Here is a 13,786-nt window from a genome sequence, read left to right on the forward strand (position 1 = left end):
TTGTGGAGTTTGCACATTCGCCCCGTGTCTGCGTGGGTCTCACCCCAATCCAAAATGATGTGCAGGGTAGGTGGATTGGTCACACTAAATTGTCCCTTAATTGGAAAAAAAAATTATTGGGTACACTAAATTTATTTTTAAAAGTCAACATTTGGAGTATTGAATTCAATGGAATGTTGAACATACTTCTTTTAGGGCTCCACAGCACTTTAAAAAGTAGCACAGGCATCATCTAAACTCTATGTTTATTATGCAGAGAAATCATCTGCTAAATTAAAGATTTGTCCAGGAGAGTTTAAATTGAGATATTGCCAAATACATGGGGAAAACACACATTAGAATACATTTTTAAGTGAATTTGCATTTTGGGAGGACTAATAGGGCAAGGGAATATACAATGAATGGTAGGACACCAAGAAGCACAGAGGATCAGAGGGACATTGGTGGGCATGTCCATAGATCCCCAAAGACAGCAGGACAGGTAGATAAGATAGTTAAGGCACATGGCATACTTGGTTTTATTAGCCGAGGCACAGAATACAAGAGCTGTAAGGTTATGCTGGGTCTGTATAAAACGCCAGTTAGGCCACAGCTGGAGTAGTTTTGGTTACTGCATTATTGGAAGTGATTGTACTAAAGAAGGTACAGAGGTGATTCACCAGGTGATTCACCAGGATGTTGCCTGGGTTGGAGCATTTCAGCTATCAAGAGAGACTGGATAGGCTGGAGTTTTTTTCCTTGGAGCAGATAAGGCTGAAGAGGTAACTGATTGAGGTGCATAAAATTGAGGGGCGTAGATAGGGTGGATAGGAAGGAACTTTTCACTCTGTGGCATGGTCAATAACCAAGGGGCATAGATTTAAGCCTAGGAGAAGAGGTTCAGAGGGGATGTGAGGAAAAACTTTTTCACCCAAAGGGTGGTTGGAATCTGGAACTTATTGCCTGAAAGGGTGGTAGAGCCCTCACAACGTTCAAGAAATATTTAGATAAGCACTTGAAATGCCATAACATACAAGTCTACAGGCCAAGTGCTGGAAAATTGGATCAAAGTCAATAAGTGCTTGATGGCCGTTCAGAAATGATGGGCCAAAGGGCCTTTTTCTGTGCTATAAAAGCTCTATGATTATTCCAAACTTTTGCAGCGATGTATCTGGGTACATTTCAGAGACCAAGAGTCATTCTTAATTGCAAATATTTCTCATCATTACCAGTTAAAAAAGGGGTCAAAATATTCAAGCAAAACTATTTTATGTAGCAAATTTAAAGATTTTTCATACACAGACCTTGGTGCAAACTATCAGGACTGGAATCCCAAGATTATGTGTAAGTGTATTTGAACCGAGAGGCAAGACCACACTTTCTTCATCTGTTTCTTGTGATACAGTGTTTCTTCGTTGTGGTGAAACTGGTATTTCCTTATCTGGCTCTTCATATTCTTGAAACTCTTTCACCACTATATGTAGAAAAAAAAGTGTAAAAAAAACTGCATTCAGTGGCTTCATGAGCACATTTTCAAAATTGGCATTTTAACATATGCAGTATAGCTCATGCAGTTTCTCATTCACTTGCTTAGATGAGTTCAGCTCCAACAACACTCAAGAAGTCATCACCATTCAGGACGAAGCAGCCCGCTTGATTGCTCCCCCTTCTACAAACATTCAAACCCTCCACCACCAATGATCAGTGGCAGCGTGTGTATCATCGACAAGATGCACTGCAGTAACTCACCAAGATTTCACAGGCAGCACCTTCCAAACCCATGACAGCACCAAGGACAAGAGCAGCAGATACTTGCGAACCCCACCACTTGGAGGTTCCCCTCCAAGTCACTCACCACCCTGAGTATTGCCCTTGTCCACTCCTCCATTGCCCCAAACGTTTCTTCCCCTTCCCTGCAATCACAGAAGGTGCAACTCCTGTCTCTTTACCTCTTCCCACCTCACTGTCCAAGGGCCCAAACACTTCTTTAAAGGTGAAGCAGCATATCACTCGCACGTCCTTCAACTTAGTCTACTATATTCACTTCTCTCAGTACGGTCCTCTCTATATTAGGGCAACTAAACATTGGCTGAGCACTTTGCGGAACATCTTCGCAAGCATGACCCCAACCTTCCTGTTGCTTGCTATTTCAACTCTGCATCTTGCTCAGGTGCCTACATGTTCATCTTCTGATTAGGCACATTACAGACTCTGGGCTCAGAGTTCAACAACTTAATAGTTTATTTATTTTTCAGCTCCCTGGCCTGCCCCAGCACAGCCCCACTCCTCCCCCATTCAGCCACTTGTCACTTGCTGTGAAGTTGCTCCCATTGACACACTACCTTACCTTTGCCGCTATTAGTACTCTCCATCCCTTAATGGCACCATTAACACTCCACTTTGTCTTATGTCCACTAGAAATTAGTTTGCCCCCACCTATCTCTGTTATTCTATTCTGCCCCATCTCCTCTGCCCCCATTCCAACTATATAGTTTGTTCCATTTCTACCTTTCTTCAGTTCAGTAGAAGGGTCATTTAGACCCAAAACATTAACTCTGTTTCTCTCCATAGATGCTGTCAGACCGGCTGAGTTTATCCAGCATTTTCTGTTTTTAAGTCAGGAATGTGATGGAATATTCTCCACTTGCCTGGCTGAGGGCAGTTTCAACAACACTCAAGCAGCTCGACAACATCCAAAACACTCCATCCACCAACTTAAACATTCACTTCCCCCATCACTGATGCATGGTGGCAGCAGTGGGCATCTACAAAAGGTAACAACACACCAAGGCTTCTTCAACGTAATCTTCCAAACCCACAGTCTCTACTACCCAGAAGGACAAGGGCAACAGATGCATGGGAACACCATCACCTGCAAATTCCAATCCAAGGCACACACCACCCTGGCGTAAAACTAAATTGCTGTTTCTCCACTGTTACTGGGTCAGAATTCTGAAACTGCTTTCCCAACAGCACTATGGACTGCAGTGGGTTTATAAATCAAAAATGTTACAATGAGTTCCTTGTCTTGTTGAACTGTGTAATCATGTGTTTGTTTGGCAAGTGCAAATCTTGAAGAAAACTTTACTCTATTTGTCACCATCAGCAAATGCAACAAAGACTATATCCACTTAGTCATGCAAAATTGCCTTGCTTTTTGACATCTGTTACTTAACACAGCTTTCACAAACATAAGTGTACTTCCTAGCCATGTGACTGAATAACAATTACGATTTATTGTGGCCAATTGTATCCAGTTCCTTCTTCTTAACTTCCAAGTTAACTTAAATGCTGCCGAGACCCAATGGCCAACTATTGTTGTCACTGTAGCAATGATTTTTTTGACATCTTGTGGCATTGTTCGCAAGATTAAGCTGCTTTATTGCAAAGAGCAGAGCTTAAAAAATGAAATTAAAAATGGTTTAGACAGCCATCAGATAACATGCAATTTTCTCTTTACTATTTGAAGCACTGGGAGAGAAATCAGAATCAGCTACTTTTTAAACTCCTATTTTTCTTTACCTTCCAAATTCCTCTCTGAAGATGTTAAATCTTGCAGAGGTAAGATCATGAGTGCTTGCAACTTTATATTTAATTTGTCCAAATATCCATTTTTCAGATGTGAACCAGCAAGCTACTTTAGCATGGCTGGTATCAAAGTTCATCTTTATTTTTTTTCCAATATATAAAAGGTAAGGGAGAGGCAAAAATAGACATTGGACCACTGGAAAACGTGGCTGGAGAAGTAATAATAGGAAACAAAGAAATGGCAGAGGAGCTGAATAGTTACTTTGCATCAGTCTTCACGGTAGAAGGCACCAGTGGGATGCCAGAGCTCCAGGAGAATCAGGGGGCAGAGGTGAGTGCAGTGACCATCACAAAGAGAAGGTTCTGGGGAAACTGAAAGGTCTGAAGGTGGATAAGTCACCTGGACAAGATGGAGTACACACCAGGGTTCTAAAAGAGATAGCTGAGGAGATTGTGGAGGCATTGGTGGTGATCTTTCAGGAATCATTGGAGGCAGGAAGGGTCCCAGATGACTGGAAAGTGGCTCATGCGACACCACTGTTTAAGAAGGGAGGGAGGCAGAAGACGGGAAATGAGAGGCCGGTTAGCCTGACTTCGGTCATTGGTAAGATTTTGAGTATATTTTTAAAGATGAGATTGCGGTATACTTGGAAGTGCATGATAAAATAGGACTGAGTCAGCACGGCTTTGTCAAAGGAGGTCTTGTCTGCCAAATCAGTTAAGAGTTCTTTGAGGTAACAAGGAAGTTAGACAAAGGAGAACCAGTGGACATGATTTATTTAGATTTCCAGAAGGCCTTTGACAAGTTGCCGCATAGAAGATTGTTAAATAGGTTAAGAGCCCGTGGTGTTCAGGGTAAGATCCTGGCATGGATAAAGGATTGGCTGACTGGCAGAAGGCGAGAGTGGGGATAAAGGGGTCTTTTTCAGGATAGCAGTCGGTGACTAGTGGTGTGCCTCAGGGGTCTGTGCTGGCACCACAACTTTTCACAATATACATTAATGATCTGGAAGAAGGAACTGAAGGCAGTGTTGCCAAGTTTACAGATGATACAAAGATTTGTAGAGGGACAGGTAGTATTGAGGAAGCTTGGGTGCTGTAGAAGGATTTGGACAGGTAGGACAGTGGGCAATGAAGTGACAGATGAAATACAATGTGGAAAAGTGGGAGGTTATGCACTTTGGAAGGAGGAATTTGTATAATGTTCAATATTAAACTTGATTCGGGTAGGGGGGTGCTGTTTATGGATTTATTGAATGTATAACTTGCATTTTTTCCCAGGTGGGGGATGCGAGTTAATGGAAGCAGGGATATGTGATAGTGAGTGGGGTGTTGGCGGGTGCTCTGGTGGTCTTGGTGATGTATACGCGCCAAACCGGGAGGATACGGAAGATACCAAGAGGGTGTTGGTAGACATCCCTGACCTCGACTAATCAGTCGATCATGCGGGGGAGGGGTTGACCACTTTAACGGTGTGCTTAATTCCAGACTAAAAAGGTCATGCCCCAAATCCCTTACGGCATCAGGGGTGGTGAAGGAGCTGCTAGTGTTTATGAAGCAGATGGGAGGTGGTGAGATTCAGATACCCGAGGGAGAAGGAGTTTTACTTATTTTTACATGTACACCGGCTCTACTCCTGCAATGACTTTTTTGCAAGGGGGGGGGGGGGGGTTGCCGGTGTCATGATAGGGAGATATTAGGAACTTGAGCCCAGAAATGGACTCAGGGTCACTTTGGGGTGAATGATGGAGACTTCCTGTACAGGTTAGAGTTTGAGGGCACTTGTGACTGCTCCTCTTCCGTTCTCGCTGGCCAATTATGCTACGAGCCCAGTTGTAACAGCTTCTTTCCGAATATGGAACTAATTTAGACAACACTTTAAACTGGAATCTATGTCGTTAATGGCGCCGATCTGTAGGAACCATAGATTTATACCAACGGGAATGAACTCATCTTATAAGATCTGGGAGAGGGTCGAGGGGTTTAGAAATTTGTTTGTGGATGGTAGGTTTGATGGGCTGGAGGAGTTGGTGGAAAAGTTCAAACTCCCGGGAATGCTTTGGAGCTTGTGTGAAAGGAACGCTTTTTGTTTCTTGGCTTTAGCAGAGTTAAATCTGTTTGCAGGAATAGCATCAGTCTAGAAAAATGTATTTTTGAAAGATTCAAACAGATATGTGGTATAAAGTACTAAAGATGCAGCAAAATGAATATGAAGTTCATGAAGGTTTTCTGACAGAGTTAAAAGCTAGAGATATGAGCACAAAAATCTCGACCGATGCACTATCAGAGTTGTCTTTTGATTGAGATGCAAATAGAGTCCCTGACTGCTCCCTTGGAGGGATGTAAAAGATCTCATAGCACTCAGACGGTCATGGTAATGATTTTTGTTATCTGCCCAATATTTCTCCATTAATCAACATCACAAAAACAGATTATCTGCTCATTGCCATGTTATTAGTTTTGGGAGCTAGCAGCATGTATGTTAACTACCACAATAACTACATTCCAAAACCATTTCATTGGGTGTACAGCACTTTAGGATATCCTGAGTTCACAAAAGGCACTATACAACACAAGTTTTCTGATGTTCTTGATGTCCTTCATTTTATATAGAAAAACCAGGGTCACAGTGAATGAGCACGTTAAATTGTGCAGTATACTAGCGTTTTGGGCATTATGCCTTGTGTTGTGCAAACAAAAACAGAGACAGGTCTGTTAAGTCTATTCACTGGGGTTTGAGGGATCCTGTAACATGCAGACAATCACCGTGCTCATCACCAGCAGCAAGGTTACCTCCTAATCCAGCTCAAGTTCTTCAGTCAAACACCCAAGAAACATTCCAATGCAAATGAGTAATATAGCAACTTGAGCTGGAAAACACCAAACTATTCAGGTTTCATTCTTGAAAGTTCTCCTCCACTTCCATCCTCTCCAATTTCTCTCATGAAAGAATCTAAAGTGACCGTGCAAATGCAAACCAAGATAGTTACCCCAACAACCACTGTTACAACACAATGTTCTTTCCTCAAGGAAGAGCTGCTAGATTACATGGGTGCTATGGTAGCACAGTGGTTAGCACTGTTGCTTTACAGCGGCAGGGACCCGGATTCGATGCCCGGTTTGGGTAACTGTCTGTGTGGAGTCTGTACTTTCTCCCCGGGTCTTTGTAAGTTTTCTCCGGGCGCTCCGGTTTCCTCCCAAAGTCTCGAAAGAAGTGCCTGTTGGGCGAATTGGACATTCTGAATTCTCCCTCTGTGTACCTGAACAGGCGCCGTGGTATGGCAACTAGGGGGTTTTCACAGTAACTTCATCGCAGTGTTAACGTAAGTCTACTTGTGACACTAATAAAAAATTACAAAGATTTCTTTAGAAAATGGGGAAGAAAATGCTGTGTGCCGCATTCAGGAAGTATATTTAATGCTGTTGGTTGAAGGGTATTGCCACATGCTTATCTATAATCATCCGAACATAGTTCCTGCTTTTATTCCAGTTAGTTATTTAAAAATTCATTTACAGGATGTGGGCGTCTCTGGTTAGACCAGCATTTATTGCCCATCCTTAGTTTCCCTTCAGAACGTGGTGGGGAGTTGCTTTCTTGAACCGCTGCAGACCTTGGTACACCCACTGTGCTGTTAGACAGGGAGTTTCAGGATGTTGCCCCAGCAACAGTGAAAGAGCAGCAATATGTCCAAGTCAGGATGGTGGGTGACTTGGAGGGGAACCTCCAGGTGGTGGGGTTCCCAGCTATCTGTTGCTCTTGTCCTTCTAGATTTTAGTGGTCGTGGATTTGGAAGGTGTTGTCAATGGAACCGTGGTGAGTTACTGCAGGGCATCTTGTAGATGGTAGACACAGCTGCCATTGTTCGTCAGTGGTGGAGGGTTTCAATGCTTGTGGAAGGAGGAGCAATCAAGCGGGCTGCATTGTCCTGGATGGTGTCGAGCTTCTTGAGCGTTGTACAAGCTGCACTCATCCAGGCAAGTGGAGAGTATTCCATTACACTCCTGACTTGTGCCTTGTAGATGGTGGACAGGCTTTGGGGGAAGAGGAAGGGGCATGTCAGGAGGCGAGTTACTTGCCATAGGACTCCTAGCTTTCAACTGGTCGCCACAGTATCACTGTGGTTAGTCCAGTTCAGTTTCTGATCCAATGGTAACCCCCAGGATGTTGATTGCGGGGGATTCAGTGATGGTAATGCCATTGAATGTGAAGGAGCGATGGTTAGATTCTCTCTTTTAGGAAATGGTCATTGCCAGGCATTTGTGTGACATGTTACTTGCCACTTGTCGGCCCCAGCCTGGATATTGTCCCGATCTTGCTGCATTTGGACATGAATTCTGCAAGTTACCATATCCAATATGCACATTAAATTTCTAGTCAGAAAAAAAGGATTCCAAATTATGTATCTAAGTTTTGTATGTTAACTCAGCATTTCAACAATCGAATACTTTCAAACTCAAATTGCTCAATGTCCATTCCAAGACTGATTATTAAAACTGTGTGATAACAATATGTATTGTTGAACACCGAGTCTCGTTATATGCGGATGACCTATTGTTATACGTGTCGGACCCAGCGGGGGGAATGATAGAGGTTATGCGAATTTTGAGGGGGTTCGGGGATTTCTCGGGGTATAGGCTAAACATGGGAAAGAGTGAATTATTTGTGATACATCCAGGGGACCAGAGTAGAGAGATAGAAGGCTTGCCTCTAAGGAAAGTGGAAAGAAACTTCCGATACCTGGGGATTCAGATCGCTAGGAGCTGGGGAACCTTGCACAGACTTAATCTGACACGGTTGGTAGAACAAATGGAGGAGGACTTCAAGAGGTGGGACATGCAGCCTCTATCGCTGGCGGGCAGGGTGCAAGCAATTAAGATGATGGTCCTCCCGAGGTTCTTATTTGTATTTCAATGTCTCCCTATACTAATCACTAAGACCTTTTTTAATAAAATAGACAGGAGCATCACGAGCTTCGTGTGGGCAGGGAAAGTTCCGAGAGTAAGGAGGGGGTTCCTTCAGCGTAGTAGGGACAGAGGAGGATTGGCACTACCGAACTTGGGCGATTACTATTGGGCCGCCAATGTGGCAATGATACGTAAATGGATGATGGAGGGTGAGGGAGCGGCGTGGGAAAGACTGGAGAGAAAGTCCTGTAAAGGGACGAGTTTAGAGGCGCTGGTGACGGCGCCGCTACCGATCTCACCTAAAAAGTTTACCACGAACCCGGTGGTGGCGGCAACATTGAATATCTGGGGACAGTGGAGGCGACAGAGAGGGGTGCGGGGAGCCCTGGTGGGGTCCCCAATCAGGAACAACCATAGGTTCGCCCCAGGAAGAATGGATGGAGGATTTCAGAGCTGGTTCCAGTTGGGAATTAGGAGGGTGGGAGATTTATTTATAGATGGGACTTTTGCGAGCTTGGGAGCATTGGAGGAAAAGTATAAGTTGCCCCGGGGAAATTTCTTGAGATATATGCAGGTGAGGGCATTTACTAGACAACAGGTGAGGGAATTTCCATTGCTCCCGACACAGGGGATACAGGACAGGGTGCTTTCAGGGGTGTGGGTCGGAGAGGGCAAGGTGTCAGAGATTTACCGAGAGATGAGGGAAGAGGGGGAGGAGTCGGTGGGCGAACTAAAAGGAAAGTGGGAAGAAGAACTAGGGGAGGAGATAGAGGAGGGTATGTGGGCTGATGCCCTAAGCAGGGTAAATTCCTCTTCCTCATGCGCCAGGCTTAGCCTGATTCAATTTAAGGTGCTACATAGAGCACACATAACGGGAGCAAGATTGAGCAGGTTCTTTGGAGTGGAGGACAAATGTGGGAGGTGTGGCGGGAGCCCGGCAAACCACGCACATATGTTTTGGGCATGCCCGGCACTGGAAGGGTATTGGAAGGGAGTGACGGGAGTGATTTCGCGGGTGGTGAAGGCCCGGGTCAAACCAGGCTGGGGGTTAGCTCTATTTGGAGTTGCGGAAGAGCCGGGAGTGCAGGAGGCGAAAGAGGCCGACGTTGTGGCCTTTGCGTCCCTAGTAGCCCGGCGCAGGATCCTACTCATGTGGAAGGAGGCGAAACCCCCCGGACTGGAGGCCTGGGTAAATGATATGGCGGGGTTCATTAAACTGGAGCAGATAAAGTTTGCCCTGAGAGGATCGGCTCAAGGGTTCACCAGGCGGTGGCAGCCATTTCTCGACTACCTAGGGGAACGTTAGAGGGAAGACAGATGACCAGCAGCAGCAACCCAGGGGGAGGGGGGGGGGGGTTAGTTTAGGTCAAAGATAAAGGGGTTTTGTTACTTGTGTATTGTTTAAAATTTCTGTATTGTTATTGTTGCGTTTGCTTTGTAAGAGGGGAAAAATTGTTGTTTGGGAAAAAATTTTCAATAAAACATTTATAAAAAAAAAAAAAAAAAAAAAAAAAAAAAAAAAAAAAAAAAAAAAAAAACAATATGTATTGTTATTTTTTTTAAAAAAATAAATATTTTATTGAAAATTTTTGGTCAACCAACACAGTACATTGTGCATCCTTTACACAACATTATAACAATACAGATAATAATGACCTTTTTTATTTAAACAAAAAAAAAACAACAACAAATAAATAAATATTAAATAACAAATAAAAACTAGCCCTAATTGGCAACTGCCTTGTCTCAGGCCACCCCCCCCCCCCACCCACCCACCCACCCACCCCCATCCCTCCCCCCCCCCCCCCAAAGTCCTGGGCTGCTACTGCTGCCTTCTTTTTTCCCCATCTATCTTTCCGCAAGATATTCGACGAACGGTTGCCACCGCCTGGTGAACCCTTGAGCCGACCCCCTTAGGACGAACTTAATCCGCTCTAGCTTTATGAACCCCGCCATGTCATTTATCCAGGTCTCCACCCCCGGGGGCTTGGCTTCTTTCCACATTAGCAATATCCTGCGCCGGGCTACTAGGGACGCAAAGGCCAAAACATCGGCCTCTCTCGCCTCCTGCACTCCCGGCTCTTGTGCAACCCCAAATATAGCCAGCCCCCAGCTTGGTTCGACCCGGACTCCTACTACTTTCGAAAGCACCTTTGTCACCCCCATCCAAAACCCCTGTAGTGCCGGGCATGACCAAAACATATGGGTATGATTCGCTGGGCTTCGAGCACCTCGCACACCTATCCTCCACCCCAAAATATTTACTGAGCCGTGTTCCAGTCATATGTGCCCTGTGTAATACCTTAAACTGAATCAGGCTTAGCCTGGCGCACGAGGACGACGAGTTTACCCTGTTTAGGGCATCTGCCCACAGCCCCTCCTCGATCTCCTCCCCTAGCTCTTCTTCCCATTTCCCTTTTAGTTCGTCCACCATAGTCTCCCCTTCGTCCCTCATTTCCCTATATATATCCGACACCTTACCATCCCCCACCCATTTCTTTGAGATGACTCTGTCCTGCACCTCTTGTGTCGGGAGCTGCGGGAATTCCCTCACCTGTTGCCTCGCAAAAGCCCTCAATTGCATGTACCTGAATGCATTCCCTTGGGGCAACCCATGTTTCTCGGTCAGCGCTCCCAGACTCGCGAACTTCCCGTCCACAAATAGATCTTTCAGTTGCGTTATTCCTGCTCTTTGCCACATTCCATATCCCCCATCCATTCCCCCCGGGGCAAACCTATGGTTGTTTCTTATCGGGGACCCCCCCAATGCTCCGGTCTTTCCCCTATGTCGTCTCCACTGTCCCCAAATCTTCAGTGTAGCTACCACCACCGGACTCGTGGTATAGTTCCTTGGTGAGAACGGCAATGGGGCTGTCACCATAGCCTGCAGGCTGGTCCCCCTACAGGACGCCCTCTCTAATCTCTTCCACGCCGCTCCTTCCTCCTCTCCCATCCACTTACTCACCATTGAAATATTAGCGGCCCAATAATACTCACTTAGGCTCGGTAGTGCCAGCCCCCCCCTATCCCTACTACGCTGTAAGAATCCCTTCCTCACTCTCGGAGTCTTCCCGGCCCAAACAAAACCCATGATGCTCTTTTCTATCCTTTTAAAAAAAGCCTTCGTGATCACCACCGGGAGGCACTGAAACACAAAGAGGAATCTCGGGAGGACCACCATCTTAACCGCCTGCACCCTCCCTGCCATTGACAGTGCTACCATATCCCATCTCTTGAAATCTTCCTCCATCTGTTCCACCAACCGCGTTAAATTTAGCCTGTGCAATGTGCCCCAATTCTTAGCTATCTGGATCCCCAGGTAACGAAAGTCTCTTGTTACCTTCCTCAACGGTAGGTCTTCTATTTCTCTACTCTGCTCCCCTGGATGTACCACAAACAGCTCACTCTTCCCCATGTTCAATTTATACCCTGAAAAATCCCCAAACTCCCCAAGTATCCGCATTATTTCTGGCATCCCCTCCGCCGGATCCGCCACATATAGTAGCAGATCATCCGCATAAAGATACCCGGTGTTCTTCTCCTCCCCTAAGTATTCCCCTCCATCTCTTGGAACCTCTCAGCGCTATTGCCAGGGGCTCAATCGCCAGTGCAAACAGTAATGGGGACAGAGGACATCCCTGCCTTGTCCCTCTATGGAGCCGAAAATATGCCGATCCCCGTCCATTCGTGACCACACTCGCCACTGGGGCCCTATACAACAGCTGCACCCATCTAACATACCCCTCTCCAAAACCAAATCTCCTCAACACCTCCCACAGATAATCCCATTCCACTATCAAATGCTTTCTCGGCATCCATCGCCACTACTATCTCCGTTTCACCCTCTGGTGGTGCCATCATCATTACCCCTAACAGCCTCCGTATATTCGTGTTCAGCTGTCTCCCCTTCACAAACCCAGTTTGGTCCTCATGAACCACCCCCGGGACACATTCCTCTATTCTCATTGCCATTACCTTGGCCAGGACCTTGGCATCCACATTTAGGAGGGAAATTGGTCTGTAGGACCCGCATTGTAGCGGATCCTTTTCCTTCTTTAAGAGAAGCGATATCGTTGCTTCAGACATAGTAGGGGGCAGTTGTCCCCTTTCCTTTGCCTCGTTAAAGGTCCTCGTCAGTAGCGGGGCGAGCAAGTCCAAATATTTTCTGTAAAATTCAACTGGGAATCCATCCGGTCCCGGGGCCTTTCCCGTCTGCATGTTCCTAATTCCTTTCACCACTTCTTCTACCGTGATCTGTGCTCCCAGTCCCACCCTTTCCTGCTCTTCCACCTTGGGAATTTCCAGCCGATCCAAAAAATCCATCATTCTCTCCCTCCCATCCGGGGGTTGAGCTTCATACAATTTTTTATAAAATGTCTTGAACACTTCATTCACTCTCTCCGCTCCCCGCTCCGTCTCTCCTTCCTCGTCCCTCACTCCCCCTATTTCCCTCGCTGCTCCCCTTTTCCTCAATTGGTGTGCCAGCAATCTACTCGCCTTCTCTCCATATTCATACTGTACACCCTGCGCCTTCCTCCATTGAGCCTCTGCAGTGCCTGTAGTCAGCAAGTCAAATTCCACATGCAGACTTTGCCTTTCCCTGTACAGTCCCTCCTCCGGTGCTTCCGCATATTGTCTGTCCACCCTCAAAAGTTCTTGCAGCAACCGCTCCCGTTCCTTACTCTCCTGCTTCCCTTTATGTGTCCTTATTGATATCAGCTCCCCCCTAACCACCGCCTTCAACGCCTCCCAGACCACTCCCACCTGAACCTCCCCATTGTCATTGAGTTCCAAGTACTTTTCAATACATCACCTCACCCTTAGGCACACCCCCTCATCCGTCATTAGTCCCATGTCCATTCTCCAGGGTGGGCGCCCTCCTGTTTCCTCCCCTATCTCCAAGTCTACCCAGTGTGGGGCATGATCCGAAATGGCTATAGCCGTATATTCCGTTCCCCTCACCCTCGGGATCAATGCCCTACCCAACACAAAAAAGTCTGTGCGCGAATAGACTTTATGGACATAGGAGAAAAACGAGAACTCCTTACTCCTAGGTCTACTGAATCTCCACGGGTCCACCCCTCCCATCTGCTCCATAAAATCCTTAAGCACCTTGGCTGCTGCCAGCCTCCTACCAGTCCTGGACTTCGACCTATCCAGCCTTGGTTCCAACACAGTGTTAAAGTCTCCCCCCATTATCAGCTTTCCCGTCTCTAGGTCCGGGATGCGTCCTAGCATTCGCCTCATAAAGTTGGCATCGTCCCAGTTCGGGGCATACACGTTTACCAAAACCACCATCTCTCCCTGTAATTTGCCACTCACCATCACGTATCTGCCCCCGTTATCCGCCACTATAGTCTTTGCCTCGAACATT

General features: G+C 46.2%; 1 protein-coding gene across 2 annotated transcripts in view; it reads right to left on the reverse strand.

Annotated features, from left to right (window-relative positions):
- The window catches only part of dync1li1 (dynein, cytoplasmic 1, light intermediate chain 1), an 84,146-nt gene that overhangs the window by 42,737 nt on the left and 27,623 nt on the right, over positions 1-13,786 (reverse strand). For both annotated transcript variants that reach the window (XM_072508715.1, XM_072508714.1), the window contains exon 5: positions 1,284-1,453. In XM_072508715.1, coding sequence (XP_072364816.1) covers positions 1,284-1,453 — 170 coding nt within the window. The remainder of the gene's footprint in view (positions 1-1,283; positions 1,454-13,786) is intronic.

The sequence above is a fragment of the Scyliorhinus torazame genome, chromosome 6 (genome assembly GCF_047496885.1).
Source record: "Scyliorhinus torazame isolate Kashiwa2021f chromosome 6, sScyTor2.1, whole genome shotgun sequence".
Lineage (NCBI taxonomy): Eukaryota > Metazoa > Chordata > Chondrichthyes > Carcharhiniformes > Scyliorhinidae > Scyliorhinus > Scyliorhinus torazame.